The following is a 23,940-nucleotide window of genomic DNA, read 5'->3' on the forward strand; positions in this document are numbered from 1 at the left end:
TGGCCAGAGAGGCAGGAAGAAGGGACATATAATAGGCCGGGGGTGGGGGGGTTGGGAGGAATGGTAGTGCCAAAGCGAGGCCGCCACGGGAGCTCATCCCTGTGGCGGTGAAGAGGAAACCCAACCCCAATGAAGTGAGGCTGCCATGGGAGCCCATCTCTATGGCAGCAAAGAGGAAGTCCTGTTGGAGTAAAGTCGCGGGTTTACTCCAACGTTGAGGGCTGGTGTGAATGGGTGCCTGGGTGAGGTGCTGGTGTTTGTGGGTGTGAATGGGAGCCTGAGTGAGGGCTGTTGGGTGTGAATGGGTGCCTGAGTGAGGGCTGGTGTGTGTGTGTGTGTGAATGGGTGCCTGGGTGAGGGCTGGTGTGGGTGTGAATGGGAGCCTGGGTGAGGGCTGGTGAGTGAATGGGAGTCTGGGGGAGAGCTGATGGGTGTGAATAGGAGCCTGGGTTGAGGGCTGGTGTGAGAGGATGTGAATGGGAGCCTTGGTGTGAATGGGAGCCTGGGTTGAGGGCTGGTGTGTGTGGGTGTGAATGGGTGCCTGGGTGAGGGCTGGTGTGAGTGGGTGCGTGCTGGTGGGTGTGAATGAGTGCAAGAGCATTTGTGTGTAATTTTGAGCTTGTATATAAGAGAGAGCATGTGTGTGACAGAGAGAGACTAGTCAGGGAGGTGATGTGTTTCTGGGTGAGAGAGAGAGACTGGTCAGGAAGATGACTGGTGTGTGCGTGAGAGACCAAGACTGGTCATGGGGTCTAATTTGGGGTATGTGTGTGTGAGTGAGTGACTGTGGGCCCTAAGAAGAAGATCGTAAGGACAGAGCTTCAGCAGCCGCTGCTGCTTCTGGTGTGTGCTTTTGGTCTCCAAGTGAAAGAAATAGGAGAGTTGCTGGAGATGGTAAGTAAAGTCGTCTTAAGTTTATTTTTCTGGATTGACTGCCATTTTAATTATTGGGTATTATGTAATCTGTCTGTTTTGAAATGTTTAATTGGTATTTGGACAATTTTTAAATAATTTTTCTGAACTTTTAATTGTTTGATGTTATTCTTTTCATCAGCTGTTTTGAAACATTTATTAGTGTAGTTTTACAATTATTTCTGTGTGGGGATCTATAGCAGCTTGGCTTATTCTGTTTTCCTAATAGGAAGTATATTGGTGTCTAGAGCCTGATTTAATATTTGTAGTGTTGCCTTTTCATAGATTGGGTTGTTACTGTTTGAGTGCATGTCATAATGCAGGTGTAACTTTGTGCAGATTAGTTTGTGTGCATTATTGCAGATCCTGGGACTATGTTAGGTGCTATATTTCTCTTTCCATTTCTCTAGGTTTGCACTGCATGCAGAGTGGCTTTTTTTGGTTTTCCATTCCAGTTTCTGTCTCCATATTTATAATGTGTGGTCTTTCTGTACTTTGGTGAAGGTCAGTTCTGTGTGTGTGACCGAGGTGAGGTATTTTACTAGCATGTAAGCAATTGTATCAGTCTTATTTGTTGTGTTTTCTCAGTAGGATATGCATTAGTGGTAAATTACTCTTTTCATGAGGAGGGCTATTGTGCCTGGTAGTAAAGGGAGTTTGTTTTGCTTTTACTGAGATGTCACCAGAACAGAATATCTTTTTTGTATGATGGGTTGTATGGGTAATGACCTAATTCTGTTCTGACTCGTTGGGGGTCGAGGGGGTTCCCATGGATGCAGAGTGTATGTTTACATATAGCCCCGTGATGGTCACATGTTCAGGGTGTCACACATGTGAGGACCATCTGTCAGGTGCGTCCCGGCCGAAAAAAGGTTGAGAACCATTGGACTAAAGGATGGCCCTTAATTCCTTAAGGTACAAGTAGCGGCCCTTGCCTGTTTCAGGGGTCAGGTGAATGGTGAATCCTTATCTTCGCATCTTGATGTGACCCATTCCTTGAGGGGAGTGATATATTTTCGTCCTCCCTTGCGGTTACTGGTACCCTTGTGGAGTCTTAATCTGGTTTTGGACTTTTTAGCGGGTCCTACATTTCGACTGATGCGCTCCCTTTCCTTGCGCTTGCTGACCTTGAAAACAGTGTTTCTGGTGGCGATATGTTCTGTGCATCAAATTTCCAAGCTGCAGGAACCGTTCCTTCGGGTGACTCCAGGAGTGATTCAGCTGCATACTGCTTCTTCTTTCTTGCCTGAAGCCATCTCACATTTTCTCTTGAATCAGTCCATTTCCTTGCCATCTCTGGATAAGGAAAGAGATGCAGAGGAATATTGCCTGTTGAGTACCTTGGATGTCAAGAGACATGTCCTGAGGTATCTGGAGGTTTCTAAACCTTTCCAAAGGATGTTTGCCTGTTTGCCCTTCATGGTGGATGCAAACAGGCGAGCCGGCTTCGTGGGCTATAATAGCTCTCTGGATTAAGGAGGTAGTCACGGCTGTGTATGTGGCCACTGACAAACCATTGCCTACTCTGATCTTCCCACTAGGGCTCGGACAGGATCATGGGCTGAGGTTAGATTGTCTTCTGTCAACATTTGCCGAGCTGCGATGTGATCCTCCTTACACACCTTTTCCAGGTATTATTATCTGGATGTGCAGGCCTGGGTGAATGCAGCTTTTGCACGTGTGGTTTTGACTGGACCACGGGCAGCCTCTCACCCCTATTTGGGAGTAGCTTTGTGTCCTGAACCCATCTGTCTAGGTGCTAGGAAATGAGAAATTACTACTGACCTGATAATTTCCTTTTCCTTAATCTAGACAGATGGATTCAGCTTCTCGCCCTTGGCTGCCATATGATTGTGTTCTAGTCCTCCTGTGTGGCTATGTGTTCCAGGGGTTACTGGTATGAGTTAGTCCAGTACCTAGACTATTGTTAATGTATTTCTTGTCTGAGCTCAGTGTTTCATGTTGGCTGAGTATTGAAAAAGTTATGTTTTTAATTAAGTTTCTGCTAGTATGTCTACAGTTGCTTTTGAAGTGAATACTGGCAGGCTGATGACACTGCAGGAGTATATATACAATGACGTCAGTTTATCTCCATCTGCTGGTAGAGGTGCATAACCCACTGGTCCTGAAACCATCTGTCTAGATTAAGGAAAAAGAAATTATCAGGTAAGTAGTAATTTCTCAATGTATGTTATATGCCTCCAATGTAGGTAACACAGATACTGCCCCACAGTATCTGTGTTACCTAATTGTGTGAAAAAACATTAAAGACCTGACTAATCTATGACTGTCATTTCTTAAGCTCTATGGTTGCTTAATACAACTGAAGAACTGGTAGAAACTCCATTTTCATGTATAGGAAGCTGATCAGTTTACTTGTATGTTGCATCTTTTCTGTGTTGGAGATCCCATATCCATCCAACCCGCATCCTCAAGGAAAAGAGAAAATATGCTTGGACCCTGACCTGCAGAAGCTGCTCACTAAGCAGTCTGTTCCAGAGCAGTTGTGTCTCTGCCGACAGCTGATTTTGGAAGGCTGCTAGACAGAACCTTCATTTGAAACTGATAGCAGTTGTGAGACCTCTCCATCCCCTCTTCGGTGCAGCAGCTCTGGGTCCATTCTTTTCATCCCTGAGATACACCAGAGAGAACATTGAGCAAAAGTGGAAAGAGGCACAAGGAAGGATCTATCTGACGACATTGCATCAGGTCTTAGAACAGAAATTTAATCTAGCACAGTGTTTGTTTTATGTGTTAAGTAACACTAATGAAGTGCTCTGAGACCTAAAAGTCAGTATAGATTAAAATATTTATTTTAATGTTCTAGTAAAATTAAAGGATCAGGAGCTTGTCTGATAACAAATTTAAAGCCTGTTTCTGGAAAACGTCTTAGCTGGACTGATGACTAGAGCTTATTCTGAAAGCTCTGGTGTTGGCACAGAGACAAAATTAGATTGTAAGCCCTGTGGGGATAGGGAAATACCTATAGTACCTGAATGTAATCTGCTTTGAAATACACTTTGAAGTGCCAAAAAGCGGAATATAAAAATCTAAATAAATACAAAAATAAAAATCCTGAGGGACACGATCGTTAATGCAAGCACTGCTTTCCTTTTAACAAAGTACAGGCAGCAAAGCCCTGGGCACTCCAAGTTTCTCTGTTCCAGTGACCCCATTCAGACTTATAAAAGTGACGTCTTGCACCCCTAAGGGTTTCTGAAGCACAGAGCTCTAGTTGGGGACTTGAGAGGTTTCCTCCATGGGTTTCCTGTTACGATTGTGTACTCTTGGGCCGGAGCGAGTGGTGGTGACCACTGAGGGATTGCCCCCAGTGGGTCTCGTCTCCGGAAGGTAGAGCTGGTGAGGATAACCTGACAGGACCTTCACCTATACCAGCCCTTGTTCCCCGCAGGTTGAGCCCTTGGATGCCAGGGCCAGCAGGACATAGGTGCGGGTGTCTCAAGGCCGATGGTGAAGCTGATGAAGAAGGCAGGGTCAGAGTTCGTGTCAGGGCTGGCAGAGAAGGAGCAGAACGAAGTCCAAGCAGTAGATCCAGGGCAGGCAGCAGAAGGCTAGAGCGAAGTACCAGGCCAAGGGTCGAGACAGGCAGCAGACAGGCAGAGACGAGAAGACAAGCCGAGGTCAAATCAGGAGATCAAGCCAAAGACAGGGTCACAGGGGCTGAGGACGAAGCAGAAGACCGGAGACTGGAATGAAGGCATGGATGGGAAAGTAGGAACTGGAATCAGGAACACAAGGACTGGAGAAACCGGAACGGAACCAGGAACAAGATCAAGCAGGAACAGGAAAGATGACATCTGGACAGCATCTAGCACTCAGAGTAGACGACCTGTTGCATAGGCAAAGGACTGCAGGCTGCTGTGGGGTTTAAATACCCCTCCCTAGTGATGTCATCTTCCGGGGCCGGGCCGAGTTTTCCCGCCGCGGCCCCTTTAAAGGGCAGGACCTCCCGCACACTCGCCTAGGGAGAGCCTCAGCTGGAAGATGGAGGAGGACGGTGTTCGCGGCCATGCGGTAGGCCGTGGTCGGCCTGTCACAGAGCAAGTCGCACTGGGCAGTAGCGGAGGCGAGCGGAGGAGCAGGTAGGAGGGACTGGCCGGAGGCCGGGAGCTGCAACAGTACCCCCCTCTTTCGTCCCCTCACAGAAGGACCGGGCTTGCCTGGGTGTGTGCGATTGAAGCGCTGGAGTAAGGATTTGTCCAAGATTTTGGATGATGGCTCCCACGAGTTCTCGTCAGCACCAAAGCCTTCCCAAGCGATCATATATTCCCAGTGTCTGTGATTCCGACGGATATTTAATATATCCTGGACCTGATAGATAGGATTATCCTCAGACACCACTTCTGGAAGCTTGAGAGGAGCAGCGTGGAAAGAAGAGAGTATCAGGGGCTTCAATAGAGATACATGAAAAGAATTATGTATTCGGAGGCTGGCGTGAAGTCGTAAGCGGTAGGTCACTGGATCCAGGCGTTCACTGACAGAGAAAGGTCCAATGTTCCTGGGAGCCAGCCTCATGGAAGGAACCCTAAGGTGGATGTGGTGGGTACTGAGACAAACCCGGTCCCCCGGGTTAAAGAGAGGAGCAGGCCAACGGTGATTGTAAGACATCAGTTTGGCAGAATTGGTAGCTTTCACGAGATTGGCATTTATAGACTCCCATAGGTCATGTAGTTGTTCGGCCCTGAGCAGAGCTGCTGGAGAACATACGGAGAGAGGCAAGGGAGGCCTCAGATGTTTGCCATACACGACTTGGAAGGGAGAAGCACCAGTCACGGAGTGCACATGTGAATTGTTTGAAAACTCTGCCCATGGCAGTAGCGTGGCCCAATCGTCATGGCGGCTACCTACAAACGAGCGGAGGAAAGTCTTCAATCCTCAGTTGACCCGTTCTGCTTGTCCATTCCCTTGAGGGTGGAAGGCAGTAGTGAAGTCCAATTGCACTCTGAATTTTTTGCACAATGCACCCCAGTGAATTGAGGACCCCGATCGAATGCTATGTGCAGGGGAAGACCATGTAGCCGGAAAACATGTAGGGTAAACAACCGTGCCAGTTCAGGTGCCGATGGCAGCTTGGGTAAAGGTATAAAGTGTGCCATTTTGAAGAACCTGTTAACTACTATCCATATCACCTGGTTGCCAGATGGGCAGGTCTACCATGAAGTCCATGGAGATGCGAGTCCACGGTTCCCATGAAGCTGGAAGAGGCTGTAGGAGTCCCCATGGCTGGCCGGGTAGCAGTTTCTGTTGGGTGCAAGTCGGGCAGGAACTGACATAGGCACAAACATCCTGAGTCATGCGAGGCCACCAATAATAACAGGACAACAATTCCAAGGTTCGTGAGGGAATCATGGGCCCAAGATAGCACCTTGAGTCAATGGCGGAATGGGACCACTGTCTTCCCTGGAGGTATTGTGTCCATGATGGCCAGTAGGACCTTAGCAGGGTCCAGAATATAACTGGGTGGATACAGTGTGTTTTCAGCCTTGTAAAGTCTAGTCAGGGCATCTGCCCAGGCATTCTTCGTTGCAGGATGATAGCGTAGTATAAAGTTGAAACGGGTGAAGAAGAGGGACCAGCGGGCCTGGTGCGGGTTTAGATGCTGCACCTGGTCGGTGTAGACCATGATGGGGTGTTGCGCCCCCTCCAGGCATTGTCTCCATTTTTCAAAGGCCATCTTTATGACCAACAGCTACTTGTCTCCAATTCCGTAGTATTTCTCTGCGGGAGAAAATTTGCGAAAGAAGGAACAGGGGAGTGAAGTCCCTTGGCTGGAATGCTGAATAAGGACCTCCCCTACGGCTATGTCTGAGGCATCAACCTCCATGACAAACAGATGAGCCGGGTCAGGGTGGTTGAGACATGGCTCTTGCAGGAAAGACCTTTTTAGTTCCTCAGGCTTGGACAGCCTCAGCGGGCCAATGCTTGGTGTCAGAGCCCTTCCTTGTTAGGACTGTAAGTGGCGCCACGATATGGGAATACCGTGGGATGAAGTTCCTTTAGCAGTTGGTGAAGCCAAGAAATTGCTGCAGTGAATGAAGTCCCACCAGTTGCGGCCACTCCCAGATGCTGGTTAATTTGTCCAGGTCCATTCAGAAGCCGGAGGTGGAAACGATAAAGCTCAAAAAGGGCAGGGACTCCTGTTCAAAGAGGCATTTCTCTAATTTTGCGAAAATGTGATGTTCTCTAAGGTGTTGTAGAACCCGATGGACGTCGGTGCGGTGCATGGTAAGATCTTTGGAGTAGATCAGAACATCATCAAGGTAGATGATTACTCTGTTATGAAGCATATCCCTAAATACTTCATTCATAAGGTTTTGAAAAGCCGCTGGCGTGTTACATAGTCCAAATAGCATTACTAATTATTTGTAATGACTGTCGCGCGTATTGAACACGGTCTTCCACTCGTCCCCTGGCTTTATTTGCACCAGATTGTAGGCCCCATGCAAGTCCAATTTTGTAAAGACTCTGGCTCCTTGGAGACGATCTAAGAGTTCCGAAATAAGTGGGAGTGGATAGTGGTCCCTGTGAGTGATAGACTACCGCAGACTCAAATGCTATGTCGGGGCTTAAGGACCCATCCTTCTTAGCTACAAAGAATTCTGCGCCCGCTGGAGACTTAGAGGGTCGAATGAACTCCCTGTCAAGATTTTCTTTGATGTACTGAGACATTGCTTTAGTCTCTGACAGAGATAGCGGATACACCTGTCCACAGGGTGGAACTGTGTTGGGCATGAGATCAATGGCACAATCGAAGGGGCGATGCTCTGGAAGAGTCTCTGCCTCCTCCTTGGAGAATACGTCTGAGAAGTCGGCGTACTGTGGAGGCAGAGGAAGGACAGCGGCGCAAATAAGAGCTGAGGTTGGGGCATCTGGTGTAGGCAGGTTGCAAAGCAGTCTGATCCCCAAGCAACGATTTGGATTGTCCTCCAGTCGATAGTAGGCGAGTGTTTCTGCAACCAAGGAAGACTCAGTACCACTGGGTGAATGGCCTTTTCTAGGATGAAGAAGGATATCTCCTCCTTGTAGAGAACACCAGTATGGAGAGTCACCGGAGCTGTGCAGAGAGTGACTTGAACAGGAAGCAGATCCCCCTGGATAGATGAGACCAGTAGTAGCGGGGTGCGATGTAGCACAGGGCGTTGCAGTTGGCGTACTAGTTCGGTCAAGATGAAGTTGCCTCTGGCCCCGGAGTCAATGAAGGCCAGTCATAAAGGATCCTCCGGAAAAGTGGAGCGTGACAGGAGCTGGATTGATGCAGCCTAGGGTCAGTTCCCCAGTGACTCCTAGGCTTGTGAGTTTCCCAGACGCTCTGGCATTGGGCCAACAGGTGACCCTTGCCACTGCAGTATAAGCAAAGTCCGAGGGACCTGCAGCATTGTTTCTCCTCTGCGGTTAAATGGCTTCGACCCAACTGCATGGGTTCCTCCCCACATTCTGGTGGAGTCTCAGGGATGGCAGGAGAGACCAAGGAATGAGAGAAGGTCGGTGCCTGTGGCACTGTTTGGCATGCTGGTTTTAGTTCTTTCATGCACTGCTTAATTCGCCGGTCAATCCGACCTGCCAGGTTGATTAGCGCCTCCAGTTCTTCCGGGAGTTCCCGAGGAGCCAGTTTATCCTTTATACATGAGGACAGCCCCTCGAGAAAGATACTGCGCAGGCTGTCCTCCCGCCAACCTAGCTCTGAGGCGAGAGTGTGGAATTCCACTGCAAATTCTTCCAATGGGAGAACCCTGGCAGAGATGAAGCAGTTCACAAGTGGCAGTGGACTGGTGACTGGGATCATCGAACACCTGGCGAAAAGTCTGGATGAACCGGGACAGGTCTTCAAACACTGCATCCCCGCGTTCCCACAGCGGGGAGGCCCATTCCTGGGCCTTGCCGTCCAGCAGGGACAGGATATGCGTGGTCTTGACCTGGTCTGTTGGGAACTGCGAGGGGTTGAAGAGAGAACTTCATGAAACAATGGTTCAAAAACCCTCTGCATTGCTTCGGATCCCCGGCGTAACGAGGTGGAGCAGGCAATTGTAGCGATGGGGACGATGAAGAGGGAAACATCGGAGGAGCAACCGCTCCAGAGCCGGAAGCAGGCTCTAGACGATTAGCTAAGTGTCAACCGTGGCAAACAAGACCTCAAGGCATTGCTGTTGCTGCTGCAAGCATTGGGCCAAACCCGGAATGGCCTGTTGACCGGACAAGTCCACCGGGTCCATGGCCTTTGCAAACTGGTAGGATTGTGGACCCTTGGGCCAGAGCGAGTGGTGGTTACCACTGAGGGATTGCCCCCAATGGGTCTTTTCTCTGGAAGGTGGAGCTAGTGAGGAAAACCCGACAGGACCTTCACCTATACCAGCCCTTGTTCCCCGCAGGTTGAGCCCTTGGGAATTGATTTTTTTTTCTGATCTTTCACTGAACCACATTAGATAGCCATTTTCACAACAGTTTTACAAAGAACCATAGAAGAAGTTGGATCTAGTTTGTTCATGAAGAATGTGATGTTGTAAATAACATTGCATTTACATTATAGACTAATGAAATCCAGTGACGGCAAGATAATTTATGGCACACTTTTTCCAAAAAAAAAGCTCCTCTCTATCTTCCACCCTCTTCAATATTTACCTCACACCACTATGTCAGCTCCTCACAGATCTTGGCCTCAAATTCTACCTTTACGCAGACGATGTGCAAATCCTCATTCCCATTCACAACTCTCTTACTGATGCCCTTGCATTCTGGAACACATGTCTTGCCACTATAAATGACTTCCTTACTAACATCCACCTTGCCCTAAACTCCTCCAAAACAGAGCTGCTCCTTCTTTCTCCACACCTACCTCCCAAACCCCTGATCTCCAACGACCCAGCTTTCAACACCATATCGTCCCAACCCTCTGTAAGAGACCTTGGGGTAATTCTTGATCAACAACTCAATCTAAAAAAACAGATCAACTCCATCCTCAAAGAAGGTTTCTTCAAGCTCAGTATTCTAAAGAAACTCAGACCCCTCCTCCACTACCATGACTTCCGCACAGTCATCCAAGCTACCCTTTCCTCAAAGCTAGACTACCGTAATGCCCTCCTCCTCGGACTACCCTCCTCTACTACAAAACCCTTACAAATGTTCCAAAATGCTATCGCCAGGGTCATTACCAACTCACAGAAAGCTGATCACATTACCCCCATACTCAAAGACCTCCACTGGCTCCCCATCGCATCCCGTATTCTCTTTAAAATCCTTACCATAGTATACAAATCCATCTACTCCTACAACTCTAACTGGCTTGATGAACCTTTTTGCCCCATACGCTCTGAACGACCCATTCGATCTGTCAACAAAGACACCCTCTCAATACCTCCTATAAAAAAAAGCCCACCTCTCCGCCACAAGGGATCGCGCACTCTCCATTGCAGGCCCTAAACAATGGAACTCCCTCCCGACCACACTCAGACTTGAGCCATGCTACTCTAAGTTCAGAAAGAAACTAAAGATGTGGCTCTTCCGACAAGCCTACCCAGATTAACTATCCCCCTATCTCCCCTCCTTCAATTCCACCACCAGCCCCTATTTAAATGGAACCCAATTGTATATAGACTCTTGTAATTAGCCTGTTACGACTCAACACTTTGGGGTAGATTTTAAGAGGCGCGCGAACAGCCTACTTTTGCTTGCGCATCAGACTCAAGCAAAAGTACGCTGGATTTTAGTAGATACGCGCGGAGCCGCGCGTATCCACTAAAATCCTGGATCGGCGCGCGCAAGGCTATCGATTTTGTATAGCCTGCGCGCGCCGAGCCGCGCTGCCTCCCCCCGTTCCCTCCTAGGCTGCTCCGAAATCGGAGCGGCCTCGGAGGGAACTTTCCTTTGCCCTCCCCTCACCTTACCCTCCCTTCCCCTACCTAACCCACCCACCCGGCCCTGTCTACACCCCGCCCTTACCGTTGTCGGGGGATTTACGCCTCCCGGAGGGAGACGTAAATCCCCGTGCGCCAGCGGGCCTGCTGCGCGCCGGGCCACGACCTGGGGGCGGGTACCGAGGGCGCGGCCACGCCCCCGGGCCATAGCCACGCCCCGTACCCGCCCCCAAAACGCGGCCGACACGCCCCCGAAACGCCGCGTCGACCGGGCCCGCTCCCCGACACGCCCCCCTCCGAAAACCCCGGGACGTACGCGAGTCCCGGGGTCTGCGCGCGCCGGTAGGCCTATGTAAAATAGGCTTACCGGCGCGCAGGGCCCTGCTCGCCTAAATCCGCCCAGTTTTGGGCGGATTTAGGCGAGCAGGGCGCTGAAAATCCGCCCCTCTATATATAGACCTTTGTAAATAGCCTGTTACAGTTTAAATTTAATGCTTGTATTTTTCAATGCCTCCTGCACTTTGTATTTAATCCCTCTCTTATCCCCTCCCTGTTGATTGTATTTTCAGCCTACTAGTTACAATGTGAACCAGTATGATGTTTGCATACTAATGCCGGTATATAAAAGTTTCAAATAAAATAATAATAATAAAATGGCCGTTTCCAGGAATTCAGAGTATCATGGGAAGGGAGTGAGCTACTAAAGATTTAAAATATAACTCTGAAATGTTTAAATGACTTCAAACAAGTACTACTGATTTCTATATCCAGGCAGTACACAGAAAATACAATTATATTTTAAATTCAGATTTGCTTGATCTCTCCCCAGTAAAGTAGATTAACCTACTAGTAATGCTAAATAGAATTTAGTTGCATTTTCATCTGTTCTGAAATCAGCAAATATACTGTAAGGCAGCTTATCACATAGACTTTTATTGAGGAAACTAGACTGACATTTCACTTCACATATTTTGACTTTGACTTGCTGATGTGGATCCACTGGAGTGTGTTTACCTTCCTTACAGGTTGGAGATATAGTGGAAGTTAAGGAAAATGAGACCTTTCCCTGTGACCTGGTATTGCTGTCGTCGAGCAGTGGTGATGGCATGTGCTTGGTTACTACAGTCAGCCTGGATGGCGAGTCCAATTACAAGGTAACAGCTGGTAGGGATTGTAACTGCAACTCTAGGCCGCTCTGCTGAGTCCTCATCCCCTCATTGCATGTAGATGTTTGCATGAAGTACATGTTTGCACAGTAACCCGTAGCTGCCAAATTCCAGTTAGAGAAAAGTGATAGTCTGACTCTTCTGCACCCCTTCTTTTATAGATTTTTTTGGGGTGGTGTTTTCCATCCACACCACTACACAACTTAATGAAAACATCCAATGAAAATCTATTTCTTAGCCTAATTCCGCCCCCCCCCGTGGAGAGGATGGCGGCAGACTAGAATGCATGCCATATGCTGGAATTTAGCTCTGACACAGAGGTTCGTCTCTTCTTGGTTTTTGCTTAAACATTCTGTTGTATCTTTATTCGCCACATCCAAAAAATGGCATCCTTTTGTAGTATTGAGCCCCCTAATGTTGTGCTCCGAGGTCAGAGTGCCCCCTGCTGAGCTGACATTATCACTTCCTTCAGCTCAGAGGGTTTTTCTGTGGTCTCCTATTCAGGTACTGGAATTGGCCGACCTCGACAGAGTTTATAGTATGTTTAGTCTTGGTGGTAGTGAGACATTACTAGTAATCTTATTAATCATATTAATGGAGCACGTGCAGTATATGCTGGGTATTAAAAGTAGACTCATATATATGCAAAATTGAGAAAGCTATGAAAAGAAAATCTAAATGAGTATAAAACTTGGCATGCCCATGATGAAAACTGTTCCCTATACAGGAAAAGAATGGTTGCATTGGACAAGATAGAGGAGGGATAGAATGTGAAATACTAGTTGCAGTAGTGAGTGAGAAAAGGAAGCAGTGTTACAGTTGGTTCTAGAGGAAGGCTTTATGGAAGTGATTTTTGAGGCAGGATTTGAAGCTGGACAAGGTTTAGGAAACGGAAGTGAAATGAAAGGGCTTAGAGGTGAGACCAAGAAGGTGGAGAAGAATGACACCTATGCGGGGCTTAGGGCATGAGAAGAGAGGTAGGAAAGGAAGAGAGCAGAGATCTAACCTGGGACATTGGAGCACAATGCTTTAAAAAAGAGCATGAAGATTATGAATGGAATACAAAATGTGAATCATAGTGACCGGATTGGAACACGATTCTGGCTGGAACATCCTGAACTGACCATAAGAACATAAGAAATTGCCATGTTGGGTCAGACCAAGGGTTCATCAAGCCCAGCATCCTGTTTCCAACAGAGGCCAAACCTGGCAATTACCCAAACACCAGGAAGATCCCATGCTACTGATGCAATTAATAGCAGTGGCTATTCCCTAAGTAAACTTGATTAATAGCCATTAATGAACTTCTCCTCCAAGAACTTATCCAAACCTTTTTTGAACCCAGCTACACTAACTGCACTAACCACATCCTCTGGCAATGCACAATTAAGCTCTGGGATTTGTTGAATGAAAAAGAATTTTCTCCAATTAGTCTTAAATGTGCTACTTGCTAACTTCATGGAGTGCCCCCTAGTCCTTCTATTATCCGAAGTGTAAATAACTGATTCACATCTACTCGTTCAAGTCCTCTCATGGTTTTAAAGGACCTCTATCATATCCCCCCTTAGCCATCTCTTCTCCAAGCAGTTCCATTCCCATTATCATTTTGGTTGCCCTTCTCTGTACCTTCTCCATCAACACTATATCTTTTGTGAGATGCGGCGACCAGAATTGTACACAGTATTCAAGGTACAGTCTCACCATGGAGCGATATAGAGGCATTATGACATTTTCCATTTTATTAACCATTCCCTTCCTAATAATTCCTAACATTGTTTGCTTTTTTGACTGCTGCAGCACACTGAGCTGAAGATTTAAAAGTATTTATTTATTTATTTAGAAACTTTTATATACCGGTATTAGTGGGGACATCATACCGGTTCACATATTAACTGAAGGCTTGGAAAATACATTTCAACAGGGAAAATATAAAACTGGGCGGGGGGTAAACCAGAGGCAGTATGGAAGGATAGATTAAAAACAAGAGGTCATAACAAGAGAATAACAATTTACAAAGTAATTATCTCCTTAATATAAGGAAGAGGGCGGTCTCCTGAGGGGGAGCATCATAGTGGATAAAAGTATTATCCACTATGATGCTTAGATCTTTTTCCTTTGTGGTAGCTCCTAATATGGAACCTAACATCGTGTAACTACAGCAAAGGTTATTTTTCCCTATATGCAACACCTTGAACTTGTCCACAGTAAATTTCATCTGAAAGATTGGGCATCCAAATGGCAGTCTCGCAAGATCCTCCTGTAATGTATCACAGTCTGCTTGTGATTTAACTACTCTGAATAATTTTGCATCTTCCACGAATTTGATAATCTCACTAATATTCCTTTCCTGATCATTTATAAATATATTGAAAAGCACCTGTCCAAGTACAGATCCCTGGGGCACTCCACTGTTTACCCTTTTCCACTGAGAAAATTGACAATTTAATCCTACTCTCTGTTTCCTATCTTTTAACCAGTTTGTAATCCACGAAAGGACATCGCTTCCTATCCCATGACTTTTTAGTTTTCTTAGAAGCCTCTCATGAAGGACTTTGTCAAATGCCTTCTAAAAATCCAAATATATTACAACTACTAGCTCACCATTATCCACATGTTTATTAACCCCTTCAAAAAAAATGAAGCAGATTTGTTAGGCAAGACTTCCCTTGGGTAAATCCATGTTGACTGTGTTCCATTAAACCATGTCTTTCTATATGCTCTATGATTTTGATCTTTAGAATAATTTCCACTATTTTTCCCAGCACTGAAGTCAGGCTCACTAGTCTATAGTTTCCCGGATCGCCCCTGGAGCCCTTTTTAAATATTGGGGATATATTGGCCACCCTCCAGTCTTCAGGTACAATGGATGATTTTTAATTATAGGTTACAAATTATAACTAATCGATCAGAAATTTCCTTTTTTACTTCCTTCAGTACCCTAGGATGCATACCATCCGATCCAGGTGATTTGTTACTTTTTAGTTGGTCAATCTGGCCAACTACATCTTACAGCTTCACAGTGATTTGGTTCAGCTCATCTGACTCATCACCCTTGAAAATCATCTCCGGAACTGGTATCACCCGCAACATCCTCATTAGTAAACCCAGAAGCAAAGAATTTATTTAGTCTTTCTGCAATGGCCTTATCTTCCCTAAGAGCAGTGCTGGCATGGAAAACAGTTTTGACATGTACCAATACCCACATTATTGAAAGAATAATAGTTCAGAGGGTAATTTTGCCACATTGTGCATCAGTTATACCAAGTCTCAAACTAGACTTATGCACACAAGTCCACTTTGAAAATTATCCCACCAAAGCTACACACATGAATTACACCTGCTATTTAGCGCACATGGTTTTGCCAAGATAATTTGTGCTCACACTTTTTAAAATAAAAAAAAAAAGCATGCTTGTAAATCCCTACCCTTGCAGTTCCACTCTCTGGAATGCCTCTCCTCTGTGCGCATAAAAGTAAGCGTATATCGGTCGTGATTTTAACAGGGCAATTTCTGCTGTTAAAGCAACAGTCTATCTGCAGAAATCCTTTTTGAAAATTATCCTCTAAGTGATCACTAGAAAATTATTTGTCTGGTTTGTATGTCTCAATGAGATTGTAAGCTCCACGGAGTACTGCAGAAATGTTTACTAATAAGAATGATCTTTTAAATGTAAACTTATTTTATCCTAAGCTTTTATACTAATATATTTTAGCCTTATATACCCTCAAATAGTTCAGCTTAGCCAGCTTTTCAGTCACTTATGTTTTAGGTGCTGCTTTAAAGCAACATGCCGTGTTCATTGCGCAAATCACACCAAGTGATTTTCTGCAGTAGTTATTTCTGTATTCCAGGGGATGATGAAGGGAAGTTGAGCTTTTATTTTATTTAAGATTATTACTCGTTGAGTCTTTTTAGTGAAATACCATTCTCTAGTGACTGCATTAATTTGGAACTATGTTCTATAAGTACAATGTTGGATTCTTCACAGACGTTTCTATTAATTATGGGCGCTCTGGGATTAAAGCCTTGACAGCAGTTGATACTAAGAATAGATTTCAATTTGACAAAAATGCCTCTTGATCCTTTTATTTATTTTTTTTGTTGCAGTTATCTTTTAATTACTTTTGAAATCTGTGCAAGAAGTTATTTATAGGATGCCCATATGCATGAACTATAAATGTATTCCAAAGCTCATTTTTAAACCTCATTTTTAAACCAAATATTGTACATTGTATGAAATGACTGGAGTATCGTTTATTGCTTTCTTTCCCTAGACCTATTACGCTGTGCGTGAGACGGCTTGTTTTTTCAGTGCAGAATCGGTGGATACTCTTGTTGCCACAGTTGAATGTGAACAGCCCCAACCTGACCTGTACAAGTAAGGGACCGTCTATAATGCCAGCTACTTTGGATTTATTCAGTGTAATTTGTTCAAACAGGACTTCAGCTTTTTTTGCTGTTATTTAGCATGTCAGAAACCTGATATCACATTTCTGACTACTGGCTAAAATGAGATCATCCAAAGTTGAGAGTGGAAAAGGAATAAGAATTGTCACCCAAGTGCAGATGGCAGGCAGTAATGGTATTCTGGCCAAGCACACACAGAATGAGTGGAGGGGATTACACTCATGTCCCAGGATATCCCAACTGTTCAGTTATCTGATGGCCAGACCACTGTACCGCCCTTCTTAAATCCTTGTAACACACTATTATGTTTTTCTTCTTCCTATCTGTCTTCCTGTTGGCCTCACTCAGGAAACATGGAGTCTGATTTTATAGAATTAATAATGCCAGTAGGTTGAATAACCATTGTGTCCACTTTACAAGGTAGATTGGGACAGCTTAATAGTAACATAGTAATTGACAGAAAAAAAGGACCAATCAGCCTGTCAATGCCTGTCAGTTATTTCTGTCCATGCTGTCAACGATAGATTGTGACTGCAAGATATTGCTTTATCCAGGATAGTTCTTGTCATCTTTCTCATTTGTACTCTGTCATCTTAGGCAGATGAGTACACAAGATCCCCAACTTAGTATTCACCTATCGCATCTCATTTCTCATGTGTAGCATCAGCATGCTTTGTAGTAATCTAAATAGTTAACAATACCATTGTCCGAACATTCAGCCTTCTAGTTCCCCTGCATAGTCTGCCAAGCAGACCTGGCTTTTTGAGCATATCCATGTCTGCTAGGACTTCTAGTTTTCACTATGCGTGTAGCCTTTCCAGACAGACCTAACTGTTCAATTCTTTCATCACAGCCTGCCAGACAAGCCCTGCTGCATGGTTAGTCATGTTTCCTCTAGCCCTTGTAATATTTCATATTACGTACTATGCCATGCATTGTTGAATCGTTCAAGTAGGGCATTTTAAATTCCTCTAGGTTGTGCTTCTACTATCTCTTCAAGTTTTGCAAGTAAGGATCCTCTGTGCTTATTCTATACATTTTTACAGGAGTTATAAACTCCTACATGCTTTAGGAAGGCATTTCACACATCCACTATCTCTCCATGAAAAAAATATTTCCTAATATTGCTCCTGAGTCTATCCCCTTAGAGCCTCATAGCTTGACCCCTTGTTTTAGATCTTTCCTTTTATTGAAAAAGGCTTAGCTTCTGTGCAGCATTTATACTGTTCAGGTATTTGGATATCTTTATCATAACTCTGCTTTCTTGCCTCTTCTGTTTTTAGGGAAGATATATTTAGATTTTTTACAGTCCTGTGAGATAAAAGTTGACGCAGACCCTGCAACATTTTGGTATCCCTTCTTTATGTACCTACATTTTATCTATGACCTTCTGAAGGTACAGCCTTTAGAACTGGGTACAATACTGTAGATGAGCTCTTGCCATCAATCTTTACAACAGCTAAATAACTTTTTTTTTTTTTTAATATGGAACAGATCCTTATCCTTATGCAGTCTATATGCTGGCAGATAAGGACCATAAAGCCCCATCCCTCTATAAAGAAATATTTCTCAGTCTCCTTGCAGCAAAAGGCCTAATAGGGAGAACTTTGCAAAATATCTGTTCCAGTATGTACTCAGATCAATCCAGACTCCTGGGTTTTGTACTCCTGCCAGCAGATGGAGACAGATAAGATTTTACTGACATTGTTATATAACCAAGTATACCATCTGCAGTCCCTCAGTATTTTTCTGTCTCCAGCAAGTGCTAGATGGTGCAAAACCTGCAGTCTGAAAAAAAAAAAAAAGAGGAAAAGGAAGATTTGTTATTAGAGGTTCCTCCCAGAGAGCTGTGAGGTCCTCATGGGGCTATCCTCCCTGCGTGAGGTGGACAAGCAGGGGGTTAGTGACCCTTCTTAGCTCTGCAGGGAATCCATGTTGTGGACATCTGGGGTCCAGATCCCTCAGCCTGATGACCTGCTGCAGTTCTGCCTACGCGCCTTGGAAGGAGCAAGAAACTATCATTGTTAAAATTTGCTAAAGTTTAAAAAAAAAAAAGTTGTGAAACTTTGTATTCCTTTGTGTCACACAGTGCTCAGAGGGCATGGGCTGGTGTCTGGGAGGTTTTCGTGACAGGTAGCTTTCAGCTCTCCAGATGTGAGTAGAGGCACACAGTGCTAAGCACACGGTCGGGATAATGTCACGCAGTACTTCATGTCAGGTCTACAGGGAGTCACATTCGCGCCTTAACAGACAGGATCTTTGCTCCGGGTGTACTGCTGGTAGGGAAGGCGCATCAGCAGGACCCTTCCTTCATGCTAGATCAGTATCTTCAGTGTGTCGGGCCAGGCCTTCACCCGGTGCTCCCTTCGGCAGCGTGGTGTTGGAGGACATCTTTAATTTATCCACGTGGTTCCTAACGGCCTCCAGAGAGCCTGATATTTCCTCAACGCATTTGTCCCCAGCGGGGCCTAGTGTGGAGATGGATTGAGAGGCACTTTCAGGGGGGATTTTCCCCTCGATGTTGATTCCACAAATGGAGATTTTGCCCAGGAGCAAGACTTGAGAACTCATCGGAGTTTGTTTTTCTGATGTATGAGGCCTTTTTGGCCAAGAAGGCATCAGGGGGACTTGGTAGGTTGCGCTCTCAACCCTTGGGGGGACCCAAGTCAAGTGAAGAGTAAGGTCCCAGACCAACAGAATTTGGTGTGTTGGGCCTGTCCTTGGTGTCTGCTGATTCACAAGGGGATACTGACAATTCCGATGATTTGCAGGGATCCCTGGGAGAAGCCACTGAGGCTGATCCGGTGCAGGACATGCCGGCTCTACTTAGAGACACAGAGGAGTTTCCCGTAGCTGAAGGGGATGATCCTAAGGTGGTATGTCTTTCACAGAGAGGATCTTTGGCTACTGAATCCACAGATTCTTCAGGAGTTCTGGATCAAGGTGACACAGGAAGAGTCTGACGTGGAGGGAGCAGATCTGGTGCTGGATGGCCTGTCTGGACCAGCGAAGATGTTTCCCTTTCACAAGTCTGTAAAGAAGCTGGTAGTTCGGGAGTGGGATACTCCAGAATTTGGCCTGAGAGTTGGCAGTGCTATGTCTAAGTCCTATCCTTTTCCGGAGCAGATCTTGGAGTTGTTGGCTCTCTGCAAGGAGGATGCTTTGGTGTCGGCAGTCACTAAGAAGACAACTATTTCGGTAGCAGGCTTGGCTGTTTTAAGGGATGTGCAAGATTGTAAGTTGGAGCTTCATCTCAAAAGGATTTTTGAGGTTTTAGCTGTGGCATACCAACTTTGGTGTGCAGAAGTCTGGTACAGAGGGCATGTCTGCATTGGGTCCAGCGCAGGATTCTCAAGCTTCGGAGGGAGCTGCAGCACACCAGGCTGACTGTCTCAAGGCAGCAGTGGCTTAAGGAGCAGATGCCTTCTATGACCTGGTCAGGACCTCTTCCCGAAGTATGATGTCAGCTGTGTCTGCTAGTCATTTGCCATGGCTATGGAATTGGTTGGCAGATATGTCGTCCAAGTCACAACTCGGAACCCTTCCTTTTAAGGGAAAACTGCTGTTTAGAGAAGACATGGAACAAGTAATGAAACATCTGAGGGAGTCCAAGGTGCACAAATTGCAAGAGGATAAACCTAAGGGCAGGAAGTTTGTACCTGCACAGGCTAGGTTTCAGGACAATCAGAGGTTCGTCAATTCAAGAGTTCTGGAAGTCCTAGCCAGGACTTCGTCCTGGGGTCAGTCCTTTTGGTTGGCAGGAAGCCCTTCCAGGACAACTCTGGTGCCAGTGCAGGGGGAGCTAAATCCTTGCAATGAAGCAAAGCTGGCCTCTCTTCAGTTCCAGCTATCGGAGGGCAGCTAACACTTTTATTTTGAGGAGTGGGCCAAGATTACCACGGACCAGTGGGTCCTCGAGGTGATGAGACTGCTACACTTTAGACTTTGCTCATCCTATCAGGAACACCTTTGTCGTGTCCACCTGCAGTCCTCTCGTAAAGCAAGTAGTGGTTCGAGGGACAGTGGCTCGCTTGAAGCAACTGGGGGCTATAGTAACAGTTCCAGACAACAGGGAGGTATTCCATCAATTTTGTGGTGCCAAAGAAAGAAGGGTTGTCAGAGTTCAGCAATTTTGCATGAAGACTCTAAATTTGGTCATTGCAGTGGTGCACAAGGAAGAGTATTTAGAATTTCTAGATCTGACAGAAGCCTATCAACACATAGCCATCAAACAAAAGCACCAAAGGTTCCTAAGGTTCATGATAATTAGGGAACATCTTCAGTTTCGGACCCTGCCCTTTGGTCTAGTGATGGCACCACATACAAGGGAAGGGGTACTGGTGCATCTGTATCTAGACAACTGGCTTTTACGGGAAAAGTCGGAAGTCCTTTGTCAGCAGTCAGTACAGAAGGTGCTTCAGTGCCTACAGTCTTTATGCTGGTTGGTGAATTACTCTAAGGATCATCTTGTTCCCTCTTAGTCTCTGGAGTATCTGGGGGTGTGGTTTGACATGCAGGAGGGGAGAATGTTCCTCATGGAGGAGAGAATTATGAAGCTGCAGGGACAAGTTTGTCACCTGTTAGAGCTTCTGGTACTCAGGGTATGGGACTATTTACAAGTCCTGGGTTCCATGGTGTCGATCCTGGAATTAGTTCCGTGGGCATTCGCACATAAGCGGCCTCTTCTCTCTCGGTGGAATCCGTTACTGGAAGAGTTTCTTCTTCCTCTGCTGCTCGAGGAGGTTGGCAGAGACAGTCTTTCCTGGTGGCTGCTTCAGTCCAGTCTAGAGTGAGGTGTGGAGTTGAAGATTCCAGATTGGGTGGTGATGACAACCGATGCCAGGCTTTTGGGCTGGGGTGCTGTGTGCCAGGGTCAAGTGGCTCAGGGCCAGTGGTAGAAGAAAGGCTTTTTGGTTTATCAATTGATTAGACATGAGAGCAGTGCGATTTGCTTTACTTGACTTTCTCCATGGTTGCGTGGTCATCCGGTGAGGGTTCTATCGGACAATGCAACTACAGTAGCTTATATCAACTAACAGGGTGGCCCAGGAGGTGCAGGAGCTGATTCTTTGGGTGGAGCAGCACTTGGAGAGAGAGCGGCATCACACATTGCTGGGATGGATAATGTGCAAGCAGACTTCTTGAGTAGGAAGGCATTGGACCCTGGAGAGTGGGAGCTGTCAGAGATGGCAAAGTCTCTCATTCACAAGAAATGGGGCTCTCCTCAAACGGATCTGATGGTGACCAGAAAGAACGCAAAGGACCCTTGGTTCTTCAACTGAAGAAGAGAGCACGCAGTGGAGGGCGTCAGTGCTCTGGTTCTTCCATAGCCTCACACTGTGGTGTTGTATGTCTTTCACCCATGGCCTCTGGTGGGGAAGGTGATACGGCGATTAGAAAGGTATCCAGGAGATGTAATTCTGGAGGCTCCAGAGTGGCCACAACATTCTTGATTTGCATATCTTGTCAATAGGGCCATAGATAGGCCCCTCAGGTTCAGCCATCTGGAGAATCTTCTTCACCAGGGCCCCATATTTTTTGATTAAGCGGTTCACTTCTGTCTTGCAGCCTTGTTGAGAGGAGATGGTTAAGGCGGAGAGGTTATCTCGAGCCGGTTATCACCACCTTGCTGTAGGCCAGGCAGATTTCCACATCTTATGTGTGAGTTTGGAAGGTTTTAGAGTCTGGATGGCTGGCTAGGGATGTGCAGGCAATGCAAGCTATAGTGTTGCATATTTTGACCTTTCTTCAGGAAGGGTTGGTCAAAGATCTGGCCTATAACTCTCTGAAGATCCAGGTGACGGCCCTGGGCTGTCTTCGTGGCAAGATGCGCACAGGGTTATTCCCTGTCTGAGCATCCAGATGTCACACATTTTCTTCACAGAGCAAAGAATTTGCGGCCACCAGTGTGGAAAGCATGTCAGTCTTGGAATCTTAATCTGGTGCGTACAGCTTTGTGCACAGCTCCGTGTGAACGACTGAGGAGAGCAACTCTAAAGGATTTGACTTTTAAGGTGTTTTTTCAGGTAGCCATTGGTTCAGCAAGGAGAATTTTGGAGCTCTAGGCTTTGTCCTGCCAGGATCCGTTTCTGCAGATTTCAGAGAAGGGGATATCTTTGCGGTGGTATCAGAGGTGGTATCAGAGGTGGTATCAGAGTTCCATGTTAATCAGACAGTGGAGTTTCCAACTTTTCCGGACTTGGATTCCTCCACTCCTCATGCTGAGACTTTTGGACATCTGATGGGTGTTGTTAATATATTTGAAAGTCAGTAATCAATTTTGTGTGCCGGATCACCTTTTCGTCCCCCGGAATGGCCCGAGGAAGGGACGTCAAGCTTCCAAAACTACCATTGCGCGTTGACTTAAACTGATGATCAGTTCAGTGTATATCTGTAAGGGTCGGCCCATTCTGGAAGGTTTGAGAGCTCATTTGATACATTCGCAGGCAGAGGCACAGCTGGTATTGCCACAGAAGATTTGCAGAGCAGCAACTTGGAAGCCACTGCATACTTTCGCCTGACACTATCATTTTGGATATTGGAGCCCCAGCTGCTGCATGTTTTGGTGAGAGTGTTCTGTGAGTGGTACTCTCCAGGTCCCATCCAGTTTATTGGGCTTAAGTATATCCCAGGAGTCTGGACTGATCTGGGTGCGTACTGGAAAGGAAAATTGGTTCTTACTTGCTAATTTTCATTCCTGTAGAACCATAGATCAGTCCAGAGACCCGCCCATGGAAAGCGGGGAGGAGAGTCATTCGCTCGTTCTGTTGGTGTGTATGTCATGCAGAGTTAATCAGTTCGCTGAGCTGTTTCATTCTATTTATATATATTCCGGAGCAGAGTTTTTACAATGTGTTAGTGTCACCAACCCTCCTGTTTGTTGGAGAGGGGGTGGGTTGTTAAATTTGGTAAAGATTTCCTCTTGGCTTGGGTACAGGTCAATATTGAGGGTCTGTGGGTGGCATACTTGGTTATATAGCACTGTCAGTAAACAATTGTCTCCATCTGCTGGCAAGGGTACAAAACCCAGGAGTCTGGACCGATCTGTGGTACTACAGGAATGAAAAATTAGCAGGTAAGAACCAATTTTCCTTTACATAGAAGTGTGCTAAGCAATTTTGTAGCTAGACAATCATTACCTCAACACTTGTGAGTGATCTGTTCTGTTAAATGCCCTGAGGATATCATGGGGGTGATATTCAAACTGCCCGGCTAGGTGCAGTGCCCATGGACCTCATATCTAATTTTCAAAGGGAAAGCCCACGTGTACAGTCCCTTTGTGACTTGCTGTGTGTACAGAGCACTCATGTACGGGTAAAACTTTATGGGGGGGAATAGCATGCATGGGTCTGAACATATACTCTACACATCCTAGATCAATGACTTTCTGTGCTTGGATGTGGTATTTCTCATCGTAAGGCAACCTCCCTGTTTCTCCACAACCTTGACTCGCTATGGGGGGGGCAATTTTCAAAACCAGCACGGGCGCTTGCGAGATTGGCGGGTACTTTGCACCAGTCCTCAGAAAGAAAAAGTACTCCCTCGCATACTCTTTTGAGAATTACCTCGGGGGGGGGGGGGAACGT

The 23,940-nt window shown here is 46.1% G+C and overlaps 1 protein-coding gene across 4 annotated transcripts in view; it reads left to right on the forward strand.

Moving 5' to 3' along the window:
- ATP11C (ATPase phospholipid transporting 11C) overlaps window positions 1–23,940 on the forward strand; it is a 365,103-nt gene that overhangs the window by 136,785 nt on the left and 204,378 nt on the right. For all 4 annotated transcript variants that reach the window (XM_029607769.1, XM_029607770.1, XM_029607772.1 and 1 more), the window contains 2 exons: window positions 11,807–11,935; window positions 16,222–16,325. In XM_029607769.1, the coding sequence (XP_029463629.1) occupies window positions 11,807–11,935; window positions 16,222–16,325 (233 nt within the window). The remainder of the gene's footprint in view (window positions 1–11,806; window positions 11,936–16,221; window positions 16,326–23,940) is intronic.

Source organism: Rhinatrema bivittatum, chromosome 6 (assembly GCF_901001135.1).
Source record: "Rhinatrema bivittatum chromosome 6, aRhiBiv1.1, whole genome shotgun sequence".
NCBI classification, from domain to species: Eukaryota; Metazoa; Chordata; class Amphibia; order Gymnophiona; family Rhinatrematidae; genus Rhinatrema; species Rhinatrema bivittatum.